Here is a 24,509-nt window from a genome sequence, read left to right as displayed (position 1 = left end):
CAATTATATTCCAAGTTGAAATCAAAGGAACCTCTGTGCTTTGCTTTAAGCGTATATGAGGCCTTTGTAATACAGAGTGGAGTCTATTAAGGAAACATACTAGGCAGGATTTCATAGTTTGCAGTCATTGGCATCTTCCAGGGGGAAAAAAAAGATGATAAAAGTCACTGGTGATCTGCCAAGGCAGACATCTCACTTCGCTTTCTTCTATTCCCGAGACCACAGTGTGTCATTTGTAGAGTATCATTTTGGGCCCCGTCATGGCACAGCGGAAGTCATTCTTACAACCCCCTGGTGAGCCACAGGGGCTTGCTTCAGACTCCACCAGAGTCTTGCTGAAATATCTGTTAGCATCAGTAGGCTTGGATCCTACCAGCAATTAGAGTTGTCCAGTCACTCAAAAAAATTTTGTTCTTTAAAAGAGACGGGGTCTTGCCATGTTGCCCAGGCTAGTCTTGAACTCATAGGCTCAAGTATTCCTCCCACCTCAGCCTCTTCAGTAGCTGACCCTATAGGGGCACACCACCACACCCAGCTCCCAGTCACTCAAGTATTTTAAATTATTGAGACTAGTAGGTTTACTACTAGCCTGAGTCAGTCTATCAACAGTCTGATACTGGCCTTGTAATATAAGTTCAAAGTATTATTGTTATTACAGAGGAGGGTCATATAGATTAATTTAAATACCTTAAATCAGATCATACATAAATGTTGAAAATAGGAGTCATACCTGGGCCATTACTTCTGTGGTGGTGATTTAAACCATTACATTTTGTTTACTTCTGTACTTATGATGATGACTAACTATTTACATTAAATTGGTTTATCTATGCTTAAATAATATAGGAACAAAAAATATACTCAAATGAAATGTCGAGACACAGTTTTAAAAAATAGCCATGTGAACAGTTTAAAAATGTAACTAATTGTTGGTATGTATGATGATTTCATTTAATTCCCATGGTTTCATTTTAACGATGATATAAAGGTGAAAATAGAATTCAGCAGATGTTTAACCACTAGCAGGATCTAACATTTCTAACATTGAGTGAGTGGACAGAGAACAGTTAACCGAGCAAGTGGACTGCTATCTTTTGAAAGGCCCATTTACAAAGTTGGCCCTTGGCTGGCATCTGGGAACTTAAATTTCGGGAGGGTTTCCACAATTCCCAGAATTGATAAGAGTGGCTCACTGTGCCTAAATGATTTGCATGAATGATGTGGTTTATGCTGAACACCTGCTTTCCTTCTGGGAGTCTGGAATTTTGGTGGGTTCCAGGCAGAAGGTGCCTTGGTGACCAGCGCCCAGTAAAAACCGTGGGTACTGAGTGTCTGAGGAGCTTTCCTGGTGGCAACCTTTCATATGTGTTGTCATGGCCCATTGCTGTGGGAACTCAACATGTCCTGTTTGACTCAACTGGGAGAGGACCTGTGTAGACTGGTACCCCATTTCCCATGTACTTCACCCCCTGTGCCATTTCCCTTTGCTGATTTTCCTTCAAGTTGTTTCAGTGTAAAAAATCATAGCCCTGAGTACAATCGTATCTGACTCCTGTGAGTCCTAGACAATTATTGAAATGGGTGGTGGTCTTGGGGCTCCCCCAACACAAGATACTGTCACCACCTTTAAGGAAGTAAAATGAATAAGAGAAATATGCATTTGAAACTACAGCACAAGGTTAGCATCCTAAGTATGATAAGAAGAAATAGGGACCAACATTGTCTGCAGCTGGGTAATTAGATCTAGTCTGCCCTTATCTCAGTGTTTTGTAGCAAATTTAGTGTATCTTGATTAGGACCTTTGAAAGAATCCAGCTAGACTAGTGTTAAATGAAGTTTATGGGAGGCCATTATTTTGATCTGGGCTCCCAGCAGATCAGACTAAACCCAAATGCAGTCACTGGTTGAAAGTGCCATGTCATCAAATTGAACTTTGAGACGTTTTCCAAACACCTGGAGATTTATAGCAGCCAATCAGAAGGGGCCCAGCGTACCTGAGCCAACACGCTAAGAAGCCCCCTCGGATCTAAACTTACAAAGTAACTTTTAAAAGACCAATCTGCTCTTCATTTCTTATTTCTGCTTTCTTCAGCCCTTTTCTGTCTATTCAGCAAGTATCTTCTGCTCTACTCATCAAGGTTCTTATCCTATTTTATTGAATGAGATGCTGTCCTGATTCATGAATTGCAGTAAACATCTGCTCAATTTTTAAATGAATTTTATTGTAATTTTTTTTTTTTTTTTTTTTTTTTTTTGTGACAGGATCTCACTCTATTGCCCAGGCTGGAATACAGTGGCATGATCATAGCTCACTGCAACCTTGACCTACTGGGCTCAATTAATCCTTCCACCTCAGCCTCCTGAGTAGCTGGGACTACAGGCGTGTACCACCATGTGTGGCCAGTTTTTGATACTGTGTAGAGATGGGGGTCTCACCATGTTGCTCAGGCTGGTCTTGAACTCATGTGCTCAACCTGGAGGTTCAGGTAAAATTTCCTGAATAACAACTGGCACATTCTCTGTGCTTAAACTATGTTAAAAACAAACTAACAAAATTAGACTCACACCTATAGTCCTAGCATTTTGGGAGGTTGAGGTGGGACGATCACTTGAAGACAGGAGTTTGAGACCAGCCTGGGCAATATGGTGAGACTCCATCTCTACTAAATAAAAATTAGGCAGGAGGTGGCTAAGGTGGTGATATACACCACCTCAGTCCCAGTTACTTAAGAGGCTGAGGTGGGAGGATGACTTGAGCCCGGGATTTCAAGCCTGCAGTGAGCTAGGATTGTACCACGACACTCCAGCCTGGCAACAGAGTCAGACCTTGTCTCAAAAAAAACTGGTGGCCAGGCACGGTGGCTGACATCTGTAATCCCAGCACTTAGGGAGGGTGAGGCAGGTGGATCACCTGAGGTCAAGAGTTTGAGACCAGCCTGGCTAAAATGGTGAACATACTAAAAATACAAAAAATTAGCCAGGTGTGGTGGAATCCCAGCTACTTGGGAGGCTGAGGCAGGAGAATTTCTTGAACCCAGGAGGCGGAGGTTACAGTGAGCCAAGACTGCCATTGCACTCTAGTCTGGGCAACAAAAACGAAACTCCATCTCAAGGAAAAGAAAATTGGTAAAAATTCCTGCTGTCAAGAAACTTACATTTCTGTTTGAGGAAGACAAGGCAATTAACCTAAAAGTAAAATATTATGTTAGTTAATGTTAAGCGATAAAAATGAGGCAAAAAGAGGGATAGGAAGCTGGGGAGGTGTTGAAATTTTAGATGTCTCATGAGAAAATGTCACTTAAGAAAAGACTTGAAGAACCGGAGGTGGTTGACTTTTTTGGATATCTCTGGGGAGTTTTCCAGGCCAAGAGAACAACAGGGCAAAGTCAAACAGAAGCCTTTATGCTTCATGTGTTTGAAGAATATTGAGGAGGACAATGAGAGAGGAAATTTGGTCAGAGAGAAAGGTGGTAGGGGAGAGACTGTGGAGGACATGGAAAATTATGGTGAAGCCTAGGGCTTTGATCTAAGTGGCTTTTGAGATGAGCTCTGACTTACCTCACTGAATATCAAACTAAATGAACCAAATTTACATAGTTCAACATGATGTATTATCTTCCACAAGACTCACAACTTAATAGCCTGAATTTTGAAAAGGAATCATTTAAGTTGGAAGATTCCAAACCTATAATATCTTTTAAAATATCAACTCAAGGCCAGGCACATTGGCTCACACCTGTAATCCCAACACTTTGGGAAGCCGAGGCAGGCAGATCACTTGAGGTCAGGAGTTCGAGACCAGCCTGGCCAACATGGTGAAACTCTATCTCTACTAAAAATACAAAATTATTCGGGCATGGTGGCGCCAGGCTATTCGGGAGGTTGAGGCAGGAGAATCGCTTGAACCCAGGAGGCGGATGTTGCAGTCAGCCGAGATTGTGTCACTGCACTCCAGTCTGGACAACAGAGTAAAACTGTGTCTCAAAAAAATACATTTATGTGTATATAGATATCAACTCAAAAATTGTGATGAAAACAGAACAAAACCAAACCTGCACCACCCAGTGGAGTTAGGAAGCACTGCATACAGGCAAATCACTTGGAATTTTCTTGAGATAGATTTTTGCTCTTGTCGCCCAGGCTGGAGTGCAGTGGCGCGATCTCGGCTCACTGCAAGCTTCACCTCCCGGGTTTACGCCATTCTCCTGCCTCAGCCTCCCAAGTAGCTGGGACTACAGGCGCTCGCCACCTGGCCTGGCTAGTTTTTTATATTTTTTAGTAGAGACAGGGTTTCACCGTGTTAGCCAGGATGGTCTCGATCTCCTGACCTCGTGATCCGCCCGTGTCGGCCTCCCAAAGTGCTGGGATTACAGGCTTGAGCCACCGCGCCCGGCCATCACTTTCTTTCTCTTTTAGGATCTGGGAAATTTTAGTGTAATGACATTTTAAGGGAGCGTAATTTTTTTAAAGGATTTCCTATACATTTTGTTAATTTCAAGTACAGAGTCAGCTGGGTGCGGTGGCTCACGCCTGTAATCCCAGCACTTTGGGAGGCTGAGGTGGGCAGATCACGAGGTCAGGAGATCAAGACCATCCTGGCTAACACGGTGAAACCCTGTCTCTACTAAAAATACAAAAAATTAGCCAGACTTGGTGGTGGGCGCCTGTAGTCCTAGCTACTCGGGAGACTGAGGCAGGAGAATGGCGTGAACCCAGGAGGCGGAGCTTTTTGGCACTCCAGCCTGGGTGACAGAGCGAAACTCTGTCTCAAAAAAAAAAAAAAAGTCACCAGTTATAAAAGGGCTACAAAAGTGAATACACTGTCATCTTTGCTTTTACAAAGTTGCTTATTTGATAGCCAAACGGATGAAATAATACTTTTTCCTATAGTATATATTTAGCATAATCTGGACTATGATAGCATAAAATTGGTCAAGGGGGCTTATATCAGATAGTAACATCGTCTTACTAAATTCACTTCAAATGATTTATTTGGTCACACCTGCATACGGTGATCAGCAACTCTGTGGAAATTTTAAATAAACGGTAAACCAGGCCCCGGAACCTACTTTCACTTCTTCCCTAGGCTCTATGTACATTCAGCTCCATCCCAAGAGCAGTTTCACTGCCACTAGCTCCTGTCTTTTTGCACATCATAAGATCACAGGAAACAAACCACGGATATGCCAGAACATTCCTGGCAGTTTGTACATTGTGTTTCACAGACCCTATGCCGAAAACAATGAGCAAGCCTTGAGATTACAAATGATCTTCCTAACAATTTTAGAGACGCGACTTTTGACTTCCTGCCTGCAGGAAGGAAATGACAGTTGGAAGTGTGGAGAACAGGTGTTCCCCTGAACAGAATGATATCTTCTGCTTACTAAAATAAAAAACACTGCATCAACACTCGTACATGGAAGTGAACTCTAACCACAAGACTCAGTCTTTTCACCACGGATCCAGCTTCAGAAACCCAAATCTGTTTCCTACCAGGAAGTTGTTAAACCCAGCATTAAAGAGCAAACTAAGGCGCAGAGTTCCTCGAATCAGTACTGGGTTAATCCAAGTAAAGAATCTGGGTGGTTTGAAAATGTCCCCTTCCATGTCTTTCCAGTTACCACAGTGCAACTGCATGGCACACTCATCAGAGGACTTAGAAGGGCAGGAATCAGGACTGGAGTAAACGGGTCCCAGCTGAAGGGTAGGTAGGTGATCTTAAACCCTCTTTATCTCCCGTTGTCTCTGTCTGCAAGTCAGGGGTCTGGGATTATTTCCTCCCGGTGGCTTAGTGTTGGCATAATAGCTTTCTTTTTCTTTGCCAAGCTCACTAGTTGCTCTATCCCTCATGAAGGAACATTCCCTGCCTCCTGATCCTTTCTGTAAAATTCAGGCAAATGACACCTCAAAAGGGCTGAAGACTCTGAAATAATTGAAGGCTATGCCTAGGGTCAGACAAATACCAGACAGTCCTCTCCAGTCTCCTTCATTAATGGTGCAAACCCATTAGGGCGTGTGCATTTTCTGAGGGCCCACAGATCGGAGAAGGCTGGGGAAATATTGTAGCATTCACATCTATGAAGCTATGGTGAAGGCTTGGAAAGGGTCATAGTCTTTTTCAACAGGCATCACGAGATTAATCAATTCTGCAATCCACGGGGACTTTGTCTTTTCTCTTTTACCTTGAGACCCCAAGGAGTCAGGCTATGGAGAAAGAGATCTGGTAGCTTTATTTGGAGCCAAGCATTGCAAGGGTAAGGAGGAGCAAGAGAGGAAATTGAAGCCTGTAGACTGAGTGAGTAGATTGAATTGAGACTCATAGAACATGATTTCTCCTTCTGAAATGTCAGTGTGGGAGACAGCTGACTCTCCCTTGGCATAAAAAAAGAGTTAGCCATGATCAAATCCCTGCACATTCCTTCTGCTGCCTACTTCTCTCTCTCTCTCTTTTTTTTCTCTACCATATTCTTGTTTCTTTAATTTTTTTTTTCTAATTTTTATTCATAATGCATCACTTCTCTCTCTCTTTTTGAGTTGGGAAGAGGACAGGGTGTCACTCTGTTGCCCAGGTTTGGAGTGCAGTGGCACAGTCATAGCTCAACCTCCTAGTTTCAAGCGATCCTTCCTCTTCAGCCTCATGAGTAGCTGGAAATACAGGTGTGCACCCCTATGCCCAGATAATTTTTGTATTTTTCATAGAGATAGGGTTTTGCCATGTTGCCCAGGTTGGTCTCAAACTCCTGGGCTCAAGCGATCTGCCCACCTCAGCCTCCCAAAGTGCTGGGATTACAGGCATGAGCCACTGTGCCTGGCCGCCTTCACTTCTCTTATACTTCATTTGTGCTTTCCTTTTTTCCAGGAATACATATTAACGGACTGTTCTGCGCTTGCCACTGTGCTGAGAAATGAGGATACGCAGATGCTCTCTGCCTTCCAGGAGCTCAGGGTTTTGTAGGGGACCCAGTGTGTAAGTGAATGATACAAGAACATTTTATCATTTGTGCTACCCTACAAGCATCTGAAAGATGTTTTGAGGCTGGGCACAGTGACTCATGCCTGTAATCCCAGCACTTTGGGAGGCCAAGGCGGGTGGATCACTTGAGGTCAGGAGTTCAAGACCAACCTAGCCAACATGGCAAAACCCCATCTCTACTAAAGTATAAAAATTAGCTGGGCATAGTGATGGATGTCTATAATCCTAGCTACTCAGGAGGCTGAGGCAGGAGAATCGCTTGGACCTGGGAGGCGAAGGTTGCAGTGAGCCGAGATTGCACCACTCCACTCCAGCCTGGGTGACAGAGCAAGACTCTGTCTCAAAAAAAAGGTGTTTTGAGAAAGGAGGGAAGACTTAATTCTGCTTGGAAAAGGAGAGTTAGGAAAGGTTGCACAGAGGAGCAGAAGAGAAAACAAGTGTCTGTGGAAGGATGAAGCTTCCCTTTTCAGGCTTTTCCTATGAAAGCAGGAGAGGACAATCCAATTCTACCCAAAGGCCCAGCCAGAAAACAGTGGTTCAAGCCTGTCTGCTGTCTTCTGCTTGCCTCTCGACTGTTTCACTGCTCTTAAGTACTACCATTAAAAGAATAATTGAAGGGCAGTTTGATTATTTGGCTTCTTTTTTTTTTTTTTTTTTTTCTGAGACGGAGTCTCGCTCTGTTGCCCAGCCTGGAGTGAAGTGGCGCGATCTCGGCTCACTGCAAGCTCCGCCTCCCAGGTACACGCCAGATTATTTGGCTTCTGTAAAGTAAGGGAAAGCAAACTGGTGGAGGAAAGATTAAAAAAAAAGAAAAGCACAAAATTGTTATTAAACTCCCTCCACCCCACTTCACCCATTCTCCAGGGACAGCGCTATGAACAGTTTGACAAGTATCTTCCTGGATTTTAAAATTTACGTAGAAACCTACAACTACAATATTTGAAAGCAAAAAGATTGTACCATTCATGTTGTTAGACATAGCATCTACAACTTGCTTCTCTCTCCCATCCTCTTCCCTGTCTTACTACGTCGTAAACATTCTTAGAACTACTTTTCCTTGAAAAAAATCATTATTATTTTTAGAGACAGGGTTTTGCTCTGTTACCGCAGGCTAGAATGTATTTGCTGTTCACAGGTGCAATCAATGCACTGCAGCCTTGAACCCCTGGGCTCAAGCAATCCTCCCACCCAAATAGCTAGGACTACAGGTACATGCCACAAGACCTGGCTAAATTTTAAATTTTTTTTTTTTTTGTAGAGACGGGGTTTTGCCATGTTGCCCAAGCTTGTCTCAAACTCCTGGCCTCAAGCAATCCTCTCACCTTGGCCTCCCATAATGCTAGGATTGTAGGTATGAGTCACTGCACCCAGCCAGAACAATTTTTCAAAGGAAATATTATTACACTATACAGAGAAAATTGAAGTAGCGGTATATAGCTACCTATTTGAGTCAACAGAAGGAGCGATACAAAGCTTACCTCCTCTGAGAAGCCTTCTCTGATTAATTCTGAGTTTTTTCCATCCTTTCTCCTGTGTTTTCTGGTGATTTTCCATGGGGTTTCTGAATGGTATTTGGCCTCTGCTCATAAACACACTCCTTTGTCTTATTCTCAAGCCCTTTCTCTTGCAAAGAACAAAGACCACCTTTTGTAAGGACACATGTGAGCTGGAAGGTTCAGCAACTCAGGGCCCTGTAAAGACTGGTCTTTCTTGGTATGATTGCTTCTCCCTGTTGATCTGTCCTAGCCTTCTCACTCCCAGGTTCCTTGCTCAACTCACTCTTCTATTCCCTCACCGCCTGGCTTCTATGTGTTCATTCATCAGATAGAATTGACAACATGCCAGGAGTGGAGGTTCCAGCCCGTAGAGTTTGGCTTGCTCTAATTCTGACTCAAACTCATGACCTTCTTTTGCTCCACTTAACAAATTCTCCCCATGTTTCTGAGTTCAAATTCCTAAGGGTGAGAATCCAATTGACCTGGTTTGTGCCAGGCTACACTTAGATGGCTGGACAGTCTATGGCCCAGGACCCATTCATTCAAGAAGATGTGGCTGGAAAAGGGAGATGAGGGAGATGGACTGTGGGTAGGTCACCCTTCCCAGCCCTAACTTGCCCAGTCTATATACTCCAACAACGTCCTCGGGTCTTTGCAGGGCACTTGTGTTAAATTCCTAAGCAGAGTGTGAGTTAACAGGGACGGCCAGGATCTGTACGCAGGAAGTGTTCAAAGGACAATGTGGGCACACTCAACTGTTTCTTTACATGGAGTTGGGCTCGTGGCGGGCAGGAAGCGAGAATCACAGCCTTTCTCCTAAAGAAACCACAGCCAGTGACCACAGCATTCCAGGAGGTAGAAAACACTGGTCACAGGTCACGTCACATGAATGCTACACTCTTGGGTCATCTTTAAAGGTAAAGGTGACCGGAAGCAGTGGCTCATGCCTGTAATCCCAGCACTTTGGGAGGCTGAGATGGGTGGATCACTTGAGGCCAGGAGTTTGAGACCAGCCTGGCTAATAGGGGGAAACCTCGTCTCTACTAAAAATACAAAAATTAGCCAGGTGTGGTGGTGGGTGCTTGTAGTCCCAGCTATTAGGGAGACTGAGGCGGGAGAATCACTTGAACCCAAGAGACAGAGGTTGCAGTGAGCCGAAATCATACCACTGCACTCCAGCCTGGGCGACAGAGCAAGACTCTGTCTCAAAAAATTAAAAAATAAAGGTGGAGGAAGATTATGAACCAGAGGAAAGTCACAGGTGAGAAATAGAAAGCTAGTGTCAGTTTTAAATTCTCATAAATGGAAATAAAAATTGAGCTTTCAAAATGGAATTATAGTCAAGAGACTTCTTTCTCAAGAGTCAAGCTATTCAATAACTCTCTTCAAATGCTCAATAATTCCTATTCATACACAAAATGTGTAGCAGATGTTATGATTCAACAGAGCGCTAGTAACTCAAGATGGAGTGTTAGGAGGTTAAAATATAATTCATATCTAGTATCATTTAAATAGGCATTTTCGTCAGGGATGATACTGACCATTGATGACAATGGTAAGTTATTAGAAGTAGTTGGCAACTGGGTGCAGTGGCTCACACCTGTAATCCCAGCACTTTGGGAGGCCGAGGCAGATGGATCACCTGAGGTCAGGAGTTCAAGACCAGCCTGGGCAACAGAGCAAAACCCCGTCTCTACTGAAAATACAAAAATTAGCCAGGCGTGGTGGCGCACGTCTGAAGTCCCAGCTACTTGGGAGGCTAAGTCAGGAGAATCGCTTGAACCCAGGAGGCAGAGGTTGCAGTGAGCTGAGATCATGCCATTGCACTCCAGCCTGGGTGACAGAGCGAGACTCTACCTCAAAAAAAAAAGAAGTAGTTGACGACAGAACTGCTGCTCAGATGGGCCTCCACCCCATCCTTTCATATTTTATCACTGTTCTTCCAAGTCTCTTCTTTGGCTTAAAAGAATTTCTGCTAAACTTCAATGCGTTCAAAATCTAAGTTCAAATAAAATAACTAGATGGCTTGAAGAACCAGCTGACTAATTGTCTGGCAGTGGGAGGGCAGAAAGCGTCAATCCTCAGAGCCACACCAGGAGCCTCTGACGCACCCTGGAACTCCAGCAGCCCAGGGCCCTTTCTGCCAGGGACCTTGAGAGAGAGAAGCCTAGAGAAATATGGGTCTGCATCAGTGTGACAGTAGGCACAGGGAAGGCCACAGAAGGGACGGGGCTCAATGTCTGCTGATGTGACGCCCCCTTCATCACTCCTGCTCCATTTGTGTTGGCTGGGGGGCTCTTACCTCTAGCCCAGGCTCCTCTCTGGTTCCCAGTTGGCCTCCTGCCTCCAGGGTAGCACTGCTGTGTCCTTTCTCCACATCAGCATCGAGCCTCCTTTCCAGATGTCCAAAGGACTGCTGTGTTCAGAAAACTTTGCTTTTTCACTGCTGGCTACACCCCCCGCCCCCCACAAATTCTTAATGGGACACGACATTCTTACCGCAACCTATGTTGTTGCTGTTGTTTTGAGGTAGGGTCTTGCTCTGTTGCTCAGGCTGGAGTGCTGTGGCATGATCACAGTTCACTGCAACTTCAACCTCCCAGGCTCAAACAGTCCTCCCACCTCAGCCACTGGAGTCACTGAGACCATAGGCATGCGACCCTGTACCTGGCTAATTTTTTGTATTTTTTGTAGAGAAGAGGTTTTACCATGTTGCTCAAACTCCTGGCCTCCTCAAGCTATCAACCCACCTTGGCCTCCTAAAGTGCTGTGCCAGTCACAGATAGCTGTTAGTGTGTAAATCCTGATAACAGGCTTCTGATGTCACCATTTCAGTTTGCTGGGCAGCAAAACAAAAATAGCATTAATTTGTGTTATATGGCAACTAATGCACAATAATGAATGAATATCTTAAGTATTAGGGAGAATCCTGGTTAGAAAGTTGATAAAGTGAATTTAAACTCCCTTTTCAAGCACTTGAAAGGGAGGGGTGGTTTTCCAAGATGAAGACTTAGGTTTGAGTATCTCCCTTTGCCTGAATTTGCTTTTATGTGAAAATAGAGAGTTGGATTCTATCTATTCCCCTTTAACTCTAAAGTTATATTATTCCAGCAGTTTTAGTTAACAAGAGTTGACTATTACACAAATGGTTTTGTGCTAATATTAGCAATAAACACCTTTTTAAAACCCTGCTTTTACCCATGCTCCGAGGCATGCTCTAAAGTTCATTTGACTTCTAATAATGGATGTGCAAATATGTTGAGTGATCACTTCCACAGTGGCCCTGTTCCTTTAAGAGACCACGGTTGTTAAGTTAGGAGATCATTGAACCATGTGAGGGTCAATAAAAGAATAAAAAGTCACTGGTTAGCGATCCGAGGACAAGGAACTTGATCCCAGTTCAGTATCTGTGGGTCCGTATGCTGCCCACAGTCAAAGAGGGAGTCCCAGGTCCTTGGCAGCTTGCCTTTCCTCGGGATGGCTTCTGGAAGGCTCATTAAGTTCCTGGTTTTTGAGCTTCTAGAGTTTGCCGCTTTCTCCATCCCCACACTCGTGATCATGGAACAGTTTGCCACCGCCTACCAAGGAGCAATGGCTAGATCTGACAACACACCCTACTGGCTGATTGTCTCCTGTTCTATTGCCTATGTTGCGTTAGTGACTCTACTGATCTGGGTTCCTGTGAAAGTTCTCCTGCACAAGAAATGTTATATTTACAGAAAAATTAAAGGATGGTAAGTAAAAGAATTTTTTTTTTTTTTGATATGGAGTTTTGCTGTGTCACCTAGGCTGGAGTGCAGGAGGGCAATCTTGGCTCACTGCAACCTCCACCTCCCTGGTTCAAGTGATTATCCTGCCTCAGCCTCCTGAGTAGCTGGGATTATAGTCGTGCACCACCACGCCCAGCTTATTTTTGTATTTTTAATAGAGATGGGTTTTCGCCATGTTGGTCAGGCTGGTCTTGAACTCCTGACCTCAAGTGATCTGCCTGCCTCAGGCTCCCAAAGTGCTAGGATTACAGGAGTGAGCCACCATGCCCGGCCCATAAAAGAATTCTTTAGCAGGGAATCTCTGTGATGCTTTCAAAGATATGTTTGTTTGTTTGTCTGTTAACTTTTAACTTTTAAGTGCAGGTTTGTTACATAGGTAAACTTATGTCATGGAGATTTGTTGTACAGATTATTTCATCACCCAGGTATTAAGCCTAGTACCTATCAGGTGTTTTTCCCAATCCTCTCCCTTCTCCCACCATTCACCCTCTGAAAGGCCCTGGTGTGTGTTGTTCCCCTCTGTGTGTCCATGTGTTCTCATCATTTAGCTCCCACTTATAAATGAGAACATGGGGTATTTGGCTTTCTGTTCCTGCTAAAGTTTGCTAAAGATAATGGCCTCCAGCTCCATCCATGTCCCTGCAAAGGACGTGATCTTGTTCTTTTTCATGGTTGTATAGTATTCAATGGAGTATATATACCACATTTTCTTTATCCATTCTTCTATCACTGATGAACATTTAGGTCGATTTCATGTCTTTGCCATTGTGAATAGTACTGCAATGAATGTACAGGTGCATCTGTCTGTATAATAGAATGAGTTATATTTCTTTGGGTATATACACAGTACTGAAATTGCTGGGTCAAATGGTATTTCTGTGTTTAGGTCTTTGAGGAATCACTACACTGTCTTCCACAATGGTTACAGTAATTTAGACTCCCACTAACAGTGTATAAGTATTGCTGAAAGGTATGTTCTAACATACTGTGGGTAAGGATGTGAGCAGAGCGTAAGGATAGAATGTGACATTAATGGGAGACTACAATTACTGCTTCTGTAAATGTATGGATATTATGGTATCTTCTAAAATTTTTCTACAGTCATTTATACTGAGTGATAATAACACATGAGATGGGTTAGTAAGACGAGTTTATGCCAGTTCGTGCTATTCTCAGTATTAAATGTTGGACCTAATTATCCTGTACACTAGACTACATAAACTCATCAGAGTGAGCTTACACAAGTCATAATCAGAAGATGGTAATGTAGAATTTTAATTTTGCATGAAACTGAAAGTAAGTCTATTTTTAATTATTGACATTGCATTTTGCAGGCCTAAGGCATACTTTGACCATTAACTAAGATTTTTAAAACAATTGGTTCCTTTAGACTTTTTATTTACTTATTTATTTATTTTGAGATAGGATGTGGCTCTGTTGCCCAGGTTGGAGTGCAATGGCTTGATCATTGCTCCCTGCAGCCTTGACATCCCCAGGGGGCTCAGGTGATCCTCCCAACTTGACCTCCTGAGTAGCTGGGACTGCAGGTGTGCCACCTGCACTTGGCTAATTTTTGTTTGTTTGTTTTTTATAAAGATGAGGTTTTGCCGTGTTGCTCAGACTGGTTCCAAACTCCTGGGCTTGTCCTGGTCTCCCAAAGTGCTGAGATTACAGGCATGAGCCACCAAAGCTGGCCTACTTAGACTTTAAAAATAAATAATTTACTATGTTAGTAAATTCTATTTGCCCTTGTAGGGGAGGAAAGTACTTCAATAACAATACAGAGATATTTTAAATAAATCAGGATGTAGTGTTGATTTAACTAGCAGATTAGCTAATGGGTGTACTGATCCACATTAAGAGTATTGAGAACAAAACAGTCTCTGATATCAATGTGTTTTTCCTTTTAGATCTTCAGATCTGATTCTTACTCATCTTGGACGTCTCTGTTTTCTTTGATAAGTTAATTTTTCTTTCATACTGATGTTTTATTTATTTATTTATTTGACAGAGTTTCACTCTTATTGTCCAGGCTGGAGTGCAGTGGCACAATCTCAGCTCACTGCAACCTCTGCCTCCTGGGTTCAAGCGATTCTCCTGCCTCAGCCTCCTGAGTAGCTGGGATTACAGGGGTCTGCCACCACTCCTGACTTATTTAATTTAATTTAATTTTATTTTTATTTTTAGTACAGACAGGGTTTCACCATGTTGGCCACGGTGGCCTTGAACTCTTGACCTCAGGTGATCCGCCTGCCTCAGCCTCCCAAAGTGCTGGGATAACAGGCGTGAGCCACTGCTCCCGGCTGATATTTTATTTTGAAAGCGAACAACATAGAACACATGTGAAAAGTGAGGCACTGGGAATTTGCACATATGCAAGGGCAGAAATGTAAGAATAATGGACTCTGCAAGAGAGCTAGAAATATCATTGCTGAGGCTGGGAGGATGCTGACGGAGAGCTGACATGTGAAGTTCATGGTGCTCTCTTTAGGTACAAATCCTGGATGTGGCCGCTTCTGGGAACTTCGCCAGGAGACTTTCATTTCCCCGTGAGCAGGGGTCTTAAGGGGTTTCCAGAAATAAAGCATTTTGTTGTTGGCACTGCTTTTATCAGCAGGGTTTAGGGGCTTTCCAAACCTTGACCAGAGCCCCAGGGTCACCAAAGAGGTAGCTTAGAGCTGGGCTTGACCCTCCACCTCTCACACCCTGTAGGGATGGCTTTGATCATCCAAGACTCCTGGCTGGGTTGGAACTTTTAAAGGAATGGTGGAAGGTTCAACTGACAACAGGAATAAACCAATGGGAAACTGGCCCGCCACGGCCCAGGAAGAAGCTCTTGGGTTTTTTTGTGTTTTGGTTTTTTGTTTTCACATTGACTCAAATCTCTAGGATTCTAGATTCTGAATGTCATTTAGGCAGCAAACCTTCACATATAACTAACTGTTGTTATTAGGCTATAATTGATTCTTTACAGGTCATTGATTATGTGCCATGTAAGTACTGATATGAGGTGGTACAGAAATATGTACTTCATAGGCCAGGCGCAGTGGCTTGCACCTGTAATCCCAGCACTTTGGGAGGTCAAGGTGGGAGGATTGATTGAAGCCCAGAGTTAGAGACCAGCCTGGGCAACATAGTGAGACCAAGACTCTACAAAACATTACAGAATCAGCAGGACGTGGTGGTGCATGCCTGTAGTCCCAGCTGTTCAAGAGGATGGCTTGAGCCCAGGAGTTTGAGCCTTCAGTGATCTATGGTTGTGCCACTCACTGCACTCCAGCCTGGGTGACAGACTGAGACCCCCAACTCTGAAAAACAAAAAGAGAGAGAAATATCTGCTTCACCTTATAAAGTAGCCTTTTTTTTTTTTTTTTTTTTTTTTGAGATGGAGTCTAGCTCTGTTGCTCAGGCTGGAGTGCAGAAGAGCGATCTCGTCTCACTGCAACCTCTGCCTCCCAGGTTCACACGACTCTCTTGCCTCAGGCTCCTGAGTAGTGGTGATTACAGGTGTGCACGACCACACCTGAGTAATTTGTTTGTTTGTTTGTTTGTTTTTGTTTTTGTGTTTTAGAGACAGGTTTTCCCCATGTTGCCCAGGCTGGTCTTGAACTCCTGACCTCAAGTGATCTGCCTGCCTCAGCCTCCCAAAGTGCTGGGATTACAGGCATGAGCCACTGTGCCTGGCCTAAAGTAGAATGTTTATGAGTTTATCGTTATTATTCCCAAGAGAAAATTGCCGATCGGAGAGGTTCAGCAACTCTCCCGAAGTCAGTGAACTAGAGAGAGTGGAAGAGGCAGACTTTGGACCTAGGTCTATCTGACTCCGTAATGGATACTTCTAGCCACTGTCCCAGACTGCCTCTTTGAAGGACAAGGTCCCATTCTCCTGGGGCAATTGAGATTAAGGAACAGAGTAAGCTTTCGTTTTTGCCCTTCAGTGCACATGGTATATTAGTCACCTCTGGTGTCTGCTCAGATTTCATTTCGTACATCTGGCTCAGATACCTCCCCTGTGCTAAAGTGTTTTGTCATAACTGTATCTCTCAGTGATTTCTTTTGGGAAATACACTTCCAGTCTTTAGTTTCTGTTTGCGGGTGTGGCTGGCTACACGTGTTTTCAATAGTGTTTAGACAGTGGACAGGTTATCTGTAATTTCAGTGAAACTGAAACTGTTTCCTTCTGGCCACATTCGTGAGCATTATCATATACTTATCTTTTACTGGCACAGAAGAGAAGCAATAGCTACTGAGCACTGTTCTAGGAGCTTTACACCTTCTGTACTATGGAGTTTAAACTTTACAACAACTCAGTGAAGTGTAGACGCTAGTGTTCTCATTTTACAGACAAAGACACTGGAACTTGAAGTAATTAACTTTGTCAATTGATAAAGCTAGCAGGTGGAGCCAGGCATGGTAGCTCATGCCTGTAATTCCAAGACTTTGAGAGGTTGAGGTATGAGGATCGCTTGAGCGCAGGAGTTCAAGACAAGCCTAGGCAATGTAGTGAGACCCTATCTCTACAAAGAAATTAAAAAATTAACCAGGCATGGTAGTGCATGCCTGTAGTCTCAGCTGCTCTGGGAGCTAAAGGGGAGGATCACTTGAGCCCGGAAGATTAAGGCTGCAGTGTGTTGAGATCATGCCACTGTACTCTAGCCTGGGTGACAGAGGAAAACCCTGTCTCAAAAAAAAAAAAAAAAAAAAGCTACATAATGGGGAAGCTAGGATTTGTGAGCCTGGGTCTGTCTAATTCCATGCAATTTTCTCTATCTCATGCAACTTTCTTTTCCTTTATTTTTTCTGACTTTGAATGCCAAGTGTGTTTCAAGAGAAATGCAATGTGTTTTTTTGTTTGTTTGTTTTGTTTTTTGAGACAGAGTCTCACTCTGTTGCCCAGGCTGGAATGCAGTGTCACAATCTCAGCTCACTGCAACCTCCACCTCCGGGGTTCAAGCTGTTGTCTCATCTCAGCCTCCTGAGTAACTGGGATTATAGGCATGTGCCACCATGCCTGGCTAATTTTTTTATTTTTAGTAGCGACAGAGTTTCACCATGTTGGCCAGGCTGGTCTCCAACTCCTGACCCCAAGTGATCCGCCCACTTTGGTCTCCCAGAGTGCTGGGATTACAGGCGTGAGCCGCCACGTCCAGCCAGAAAATGCAGTGCTTTTAATGTCATTAACATACATTTCACCCAGAGGTGTATTTGGCTCTTATAATACATGGGGTAATATATGGAGCGTCATATCTTGATTGCTACATGAAGATAATGCAAAAATAATTGCTACTAGAGAAAGTAAGGATTGAGCATATGAAGTATTTTTGAGGAATAGTCAAATAGTTGTTTATGTGCAATTTCATAGACCCTGAACATTCATGATTTGATGTTGATGAGGCTTATCTGAGAGCTTCCCTGAAGGTCCAGGCTGGTGTCATGAGCCCTGTGAGGCTGGTCTTCAGGAGGGAGTGAGTCATCAGTCAGCAAAGGGTGTGCCCAGGAATATATGTAAAAGAAAACTGGCCTGGATTCAAATCCTAGCTTTGACATTGACCATGAAACCTTGTGTGAGTTATGTGAATTCTTTGAGCCTTAATTTTTTCATGAGCGAAACAGAGACAACTTAAGTTTCTTTTTTGGAGTGCTGTTTCAAGAAACTTCGTAAGATCACGCATGTAAAGTTCCTAGCGTAGCAACTGGTCAGTAGTAATCATTCAATGAATATAAATGTTATGACCTCAGACTGAATTTACTGTTTTCATTAAAAATGTGATCATGTTAAATCTCCAGAATGACTCTGAAAAGTGGTAGAAGTGACAATAAAACTGAAGGAAAATATATGCTGTCAGTAATATTCCTCAATTTTGGAGAATTTTGCAGGTTTCTTTTATTCTTTGAGAAGAATGAGCACCAATAGGGTGAGATCATTAGTATCTCAGACATGTTTTACATTCACAGAGTTATTATGTTTTATTTTATGTCATATTTATGTTTTATTGTGTTACATTTTTCATTTCATTTTCTCACTAGGCCTTCATGTCAGTGTTGTAAAGTTGACCAAGCAGACATAATTCCCATTTTGCGAGGGAGGAAACAATTTCAGAGAGCTTAAAGTGTGCTGGAGGCTGAACTTTAATCCAGTACTTTCCCTTCTCTCATTAACACTTCCTGATTTTTCTGGAATTATGGCTCCATTCTAGGGATGCCTGCCAAAATTCATAATCAACAAGGGAGATGCTTGGGGGAATGAAGAAAGCTATTTATATGCACACCAAACTGTATTCCAGGAAATAAGAGGGTTCTTTTCCTGGAATATCAGTAAATCTGTGATAACACTGAGCTACATACAAGGCTAGCCTGAAACGGGAGCAGATCTTCACTGAGAAGGTACATTGGCAGCAGGATAATCCTAGAATATTTGTGGAGATTCCCAGACTGTCTTGGGACCTAGTGCTGTATTTTGGGCATTCGTTTGAGTCCTTTGGAGTATGATTAATTCAGACTATGAACGTGTCAGGAATCCTGGGCAGGGCAAGTTTGAAAGACCCGACCATTTTGAGCAACATTTTACCCGGCTTAAGTTTTTGATATATTCCATGAGATTTTGCTGTTGATCTGTTTTAGGTAGTGGTGGTGATGGTGATCATAGTAGTAGTAGCTGCTGTAGTTGCAGTAAAGTAAGAACAAATATTTATTGAGCAAGTGCTATGTATCAAGCATAATTTTAAACACATTGTCTGTATTATTTTAGTTGATTTTCTAATCTTGATATGCAAGAACAATGATAGTCTCCGCTTTACAAATGAGGAAATTGAGGCACAGGAGTTAGAAGATCACAGAGCCAGTGAGTAGTTGAGCCAAGACTGCCCCAAGGGAGCCTTGAGCACCTTACTGCTCCGCGTTGGCCCCTACAACTGAAACACACAGCATTAGTGACATCTGTGCACTCCTGGACACACGGGCTAACCTGAAGAAAATGCAGCTCACTTTTCAGCACCTCTGAGAGATCATTAATTGGTAAGACCCCATTAACTACACACTGCTGCTTACCAGTTTACTTCTCAGAACATTCCAGTTTCTGTTAGTGAATCTATTATCTATCGTGTTTAACATTTTCTCATAGATTTATTGGCTATTTGTATTTTCTCAAAATCATGTATTTTTGTCCTTGATCTCTTTTTCTGTTGGTATGTCCTTTTTTTTGCTACAGATTTATGAGTTCTATAAACATTAAGGATGTTCATTTGTTTTAATTGCACAAGATCATCAAGCAATAAGGATGTTGAATTTGATGTAGCATACATTTCAGAGTTATCATTAGTCTTTTAATTTTACTTTCGTGTTTTTGATATGGAGAATTTTTATTTTTCACAGAGTTTAAGCTATCCATATTCCTTTACAGTTTGGTCTTGGGCATTATACATGAAAAAGATCAATAATTTTGTCATAGTTGACTGCAGGCTTTATCTTCCTTGCCCTACTAAATCCAGTGTATTAGTCTGTTCTCATGCTGGTAATAAAGATATACCTGAGACTGGGTAATTTATAAAGGGAAGAGGTTTGATGGACTCACAGTTCCACATTGCTGGGGAGGCCTCACAATAATGGATGAAGGCAAATAAGGAGCAAAGTCATGTCTTACATGGCAGCAGGCAAGAGTGCACGTGCAGGGGAACTCCCCTTTATAAAACTGTCAGATCCGTGAGACTTATTCACTATCACAACAACAGCACAGGAAAGACCCACCCCATGATTCAATTACCTCCCACCAGGTCCCTCCCATGACACATGGGAATTCTGGGAGCTACAATTCAAGATGAGATTTGGGTGGAGACCCAGTCAAGCCATATCACACAGTAAACCAGCAGGAGTATATTTACTTTTTCTTTTCTCTTCTCATCCTATGCAGGAAGTCACCACATTCCAGTAATTCTTCCTCTTCCTCTCTCTTGCATCAGCTCCTTGTTCTCCATGACTGTTTCTTTCATCACAGGTAGGCCCTTATTTCCAGACCGTCAAAACTTCAATTTCTGATGTGGTCCCCCAAATTTTCATATATTCAAATCCAGCGTCAGACCTGATTTGTCCTGATCATTTCTGTTCAAGGAAAAATGAAGACCATTTCATTAACTAACGCTTGGACTTTGGCAACCTTCACCCACTGGTCTTCTTACCTTTTGCTTCTTTTCTCGCCACGCATTCCCTCCCAATCCTTGTCAATAGGGTAATTCTCTTCTTAAAAAAAAGTTTTCTGGGCCAGGCATGCTGGTTCACACCTGTAATCCTAGCACTTTGGGAGGCCAAGGTAGGTGGACCACTTGAGGTCTGGAGTTCAAGACCAGCCTGGCCAACATGGTGGAACCCCATCTCTACTAAAAAATACGAAAGTTAGCTGGGTGTGGTGGCGTGCGCCTGTAGTCCCAGCTACTCAGGAGGTTGAGGCAGGAGAATCGCTTGAACCCGGGAGGCAGAGTTTTCAGTGAGCCGAGATCATGCCACTGTACTCCAGTCTGGGCAACAGAGTAAGACTGTGTCTCAAAAAAATAAAAATAAAAAAAGAAAAAAAAGAAAAAGAAGTTTTCTGTATCTCAGCCCCACCCCTTAAAAATCTCCTCTTCCCCTTGCTTGTAAATCAAATATTGACATTATTCCACAGCATCCTGGAGCTGGGTGAACTCTTAGTGTTCATCTACAAAATGATTTCTCACAATACAAATACCTCTGATTCTACAGAGAACTCACCACTTTCTGTGGCTCTGCGTAGAACAGCCTTCCTTATTTCCTTATGTTGAAACGAAACCTATCACTATGTAGCTCTCTTTCCCATCCACTTTGTAGTCTTCGCCTCCTCTGCCCTTTCTTTCTCCATGGCCAGGCGCTGTGCCCATCACTACCTATTCCCCATTTCTATTGTTTTTTGAGCACTCCCATCAGCTTGCATAATGTAAACTGCCCTTGTAGGATGATAACTCCCCAAATTGTGTCTCCAGGGGTGACTTCTCTGAGCTTACTGTGTCTGTGTTAAATTTTTGCAACATTTGAAGGCAGTGACATCATCCTGCCATCTCAACCATGCCACATCTCAGTCTGCTAAGTTTTCTCTTCTCCAACGGGCAGAGTTCCATCAGCCATTCCTATCCCATGATTTCTCGACCTTTGACTTTTTTGAAAGTCTCCTTGAGATGCTGGCTGGATTTTTAATGCCTGGATATTATCTTAGTGACACGCTGATATCCTCTTGATGCAGCTACTGACTTCATGTATTGATATAATGCTATTAGCTTCCACTGCAATGATGTCACCTATTTCATAACAGAGTGTATGATTGACTAAACCTAGTTTTACTAGGAATCCTCCAGGTTAATAGTGATCCATGAGTCCGCTCTATGGGTTTGTTTAATAGGTCTACATTTACCTACCTGCATTTCTTTCTTTCTTTTTTTTTTTTTTTTTTGAGACGGAGTCTTGCTCTGTCACCCGGGCTGGAGTGCAGTGGCCAGATCTCAGCTCACTGCAAGCTCCGCCTCCCGGGTTTACGCCATTCTCGTGCCTCAGCCTCCCGAGTAGCTGGGACTACAGGCGCCCGCCACCTCGCCTGGCTAGTTTTTTGTATTTTTTTTTTTAGTAGAGACGGGGTTTCACCGTGTTAGCCAGGATGGTCTCGATCTCCTGACCTTGTGATCCGCCCGTCTCGGCCTCCCAAAGTGCTGGGATTACAGGCTTGAGCCACCGCGCCCGGCTCTGAATTTCTTTTATATATATATATGACAAAACCTAAATATATATATTTATATATATAAAAGACAAAATCTAAATATATGTATTAATAAATATATGTAATGAAACCTAAATATATAGGTATATTTAAATATATATGTGTGTATATATATAAAAAAGAAATTCAGATAGTAAATGTATACCTATATATATTTAGGTTTCATTATATATATATATTTGTAAATATATATATTTAGGTTTTTATCGAGACAGGGTCTTGTTCTGTCACCCAGGTTGGAGTGCAGTGGCATGATCATAGCTCACTGTAGCCTCAACCTCCCAGGCTCAATTGATCCTCCCACCTCAGCCACCTGAGTAGCTGGGACTACAGGTGTGCACCACCACACTTGACTAATTTTTAGATTTCTTGTAGAGACAGGATTTGGTCTTGAACTCCCAGACTCAGGCAATCCACCTGCCTCAGCCTCCCAAAGTGCTTGAATTATAGACATGAGCCACCATGCCCAGCCTCCCTACCCAAATTCTTCATGTTAGCCAGCATTATTTCCAGGCTACTGCAGGTACATGCCTTTGTTCTCAGGTACTGCCTCCATCCTCAGGGACTCTGTAGTCCACTGTGGAGTCTAGATAGTTGTACATGAAAAGACTAGAAAGTGATATAAACCACTGTACAACAAATCACCAAATTTTATGTGGCCCACCACTAGTCCTTTATTATCCCAGAGAAGAGCATCATCAAAACTTAGTAGTGACTGGGCACAGACTTGGAAAGCAGAGGCAAGAAGATTGCTTGAGACCAGGAGTTTGAGACCAGCCTGGGCAACACAGCGAGACCCTGTCTCTACAGGAAATTTTTAAAAAATTACCTGGGCATGGTGATGCATGACTGTAGTCTCCGTTACTTGGGAGGCTGAGGTGGGAGGATCACTTGAGGCCAGGATTTTGAAACCAGCTTCAGCAACATAGCAAGACCCTGTCTTTCTATTAAAAAAAGAAAAAAGAAAAAAAAAAAACCCTCAATACTGACAGTAAGGGAGATGTGCTTTTTGATTCATCCTTCCTACCTGTCGCTTTCCACCCTGCCCCATTAGCCCACCACAGTGCCTTGAACTCAGCAACTTTTTAGTACATGTGGTTTATGGACTCAGGTTTATTAGACAAGCACTATGCTGGCTGGGCGCGGTGGCTCAAGCCTGTAATCCCAGCACTTTGGGAGGCCGAGACGGGTGGATCACGAGGTCGGGAGATCGAGACCATCCTGGCTAACACGATGAAACCCTGTCTCTACTAAAAAATACAAAAATCTAGCCGGGCGAGGTGGCGGGCGCCTGTAGTCCCAGCTACTCGGGAGGCTGAGTCAGGAGAATGGCGTAAACCCAGGAGGCGGAGCTTGCAGTGAGCTGAAATCCCCTCCAGCCTGGGCACTGAGCAAGACTCCATCTCAAAAAAAAAAAAAAAAAAAGAAAAGAAAGAAAGAAAAGCACTATGCTTTGGAGTAATCAGAGAAATTCTCGTAAGGAAAGCTTGATTTGCACTGAGCTTGGAAAGATGGGTGTGGGAGGGCATCCAGAGGAGGAGGATGAATATGAGGAATGAGTTGACATAATGAATTATTTAAGGTGTGGGCAAAGACCTACTTGCGGAGAAAGGAGCAGGTGGTGAGAAATGGGTTGGCAGCATTGCAGAGTGGTTCGGGGCGTGAGTTTTGGAGTTCACAAGACCTGGATTAGAATTCATCTTTCACTTCCCAGCCATGGGATCTTGGGCAAATTAATTCAGCCTTCAACATCAGTTTCGTTGCCGTGGGGTTGATACCTTACTCAGAGGGTTGTTGTGGGGTTGTCATATGTAAAACTCTTTCCTGTAGCACTTAGCCTGGGGTGTAATATGAGCTCACTGAGTTGTCGTAAAGAGCCGAGCGTTATTATATGTTGGAACGTTAATACTAGATTTTGGAGAGCCTTGAAAGATGGGCACGGAAACTTTAACTTCATGAGTTTGGTAAAAGGATTTATGTTTCTGAGCAGAGAGTCATTTCCCAAGTTCTCATCTGATCCTTTCCACCCACCATGCTTCCTCTATGAGAAATCTCAGGGCCAGAATGCTTGCTGCACAAACAAGAATTTTTAACCCAACGTGGCTGAATTTACTTAGTTCATCCTTAATGGATCCCATTCCTAGGAGGGTCCTTCTCATTGCCAGTTTATTATGATGCACACAGAGGTCTATGGGCAGTACTCTAACTCAGTCTTTCATGTGGAAATTACACCATGCCCACGTGTCCTTTTCTTTTCTTTTCTTTTCTTTTCTTTTTTCTTTTCCCTTCCCTTCCCTTCCCTTCCCTTCCCTTCCCTTCCCTTCCCTTCCCTTCCCTTCCCTTCCCTTCCCTTCCCTTCCCTTCCCTTCCCTTCCCTTCCCTTCCCTTCCCTTCCCTTCCCTTCCCTTCCCTTCCCTTCCCTTCCCTTCCCTTCCCTTCCCTTCCCTTCCCTTCCCTTCCCTTCCCTTCCCTTCCCTTCCCTTCCCTTCCCTTCCCTT

At 43.3% G+C, this 24,509-nt stretch overlaps 1 protein-coding gene and 1 long non-coding RNA gene across 2 annotated transcripts in view; one reads left to right on the top strand and one right to left on the bottom strand.

Moving 5' to 3' along the window:
- Positions 1-7,612: 7,612 nt before the first annotated feature.
- LOC111549934 lies at positions 7,613-11,250 on the bottom strand. The gene is made up of 3 exons (XR_002733876.2): positions 10,969-11,250; positions 10,772-10,885; positions 7,613-7,734 (listed from the first exon to the last, which is right to left on the bottom strand). It is a non-coding gene; the product is annotated as an uncharacterized LOC111549934 (long non-coding RNA).
- Positions 11,251-11,424: 174 nt separating this feature from the next.
- The window catches only part of TMEM236 (transmembrane protein 236), a 46,560-nt gene continuing 33,475 nt past the window's right edge, over positions 11,425-24,509 (top strand). The window contains exon 1 of the mRNA XM_023223125.1: positions 11,425-12,203. Within this exon, the coding sequence (XP_023078893.1) occupies positions 11,947-12,203 (257 nt within the window). The 5' untranslated portion in view covers positions 11,425-11,946. The remainder of the gene's footprint in view (positions 12,204-24,509) is intronic.

Source organism: Piliocolobus tephrosceles, chromosome 9 (genome assembly GCF_002776525.5).
Source record: "Piliocolobus tephrosceles isolate RC106 chromosome 9, ASM277652v3, whole genome shotgun sequence".
Lineage (NCBI taxonomy): Eukaryota > Metazoa > Chordata > Mammalia > Primates > Cercopithecidae > Piliocolobus > Piliocolobus tephrosceles.
Note: the sequence above shows the minus strand (reverse complement) of the source record. Positions and strands in the feature narration are given on the sequence as shown.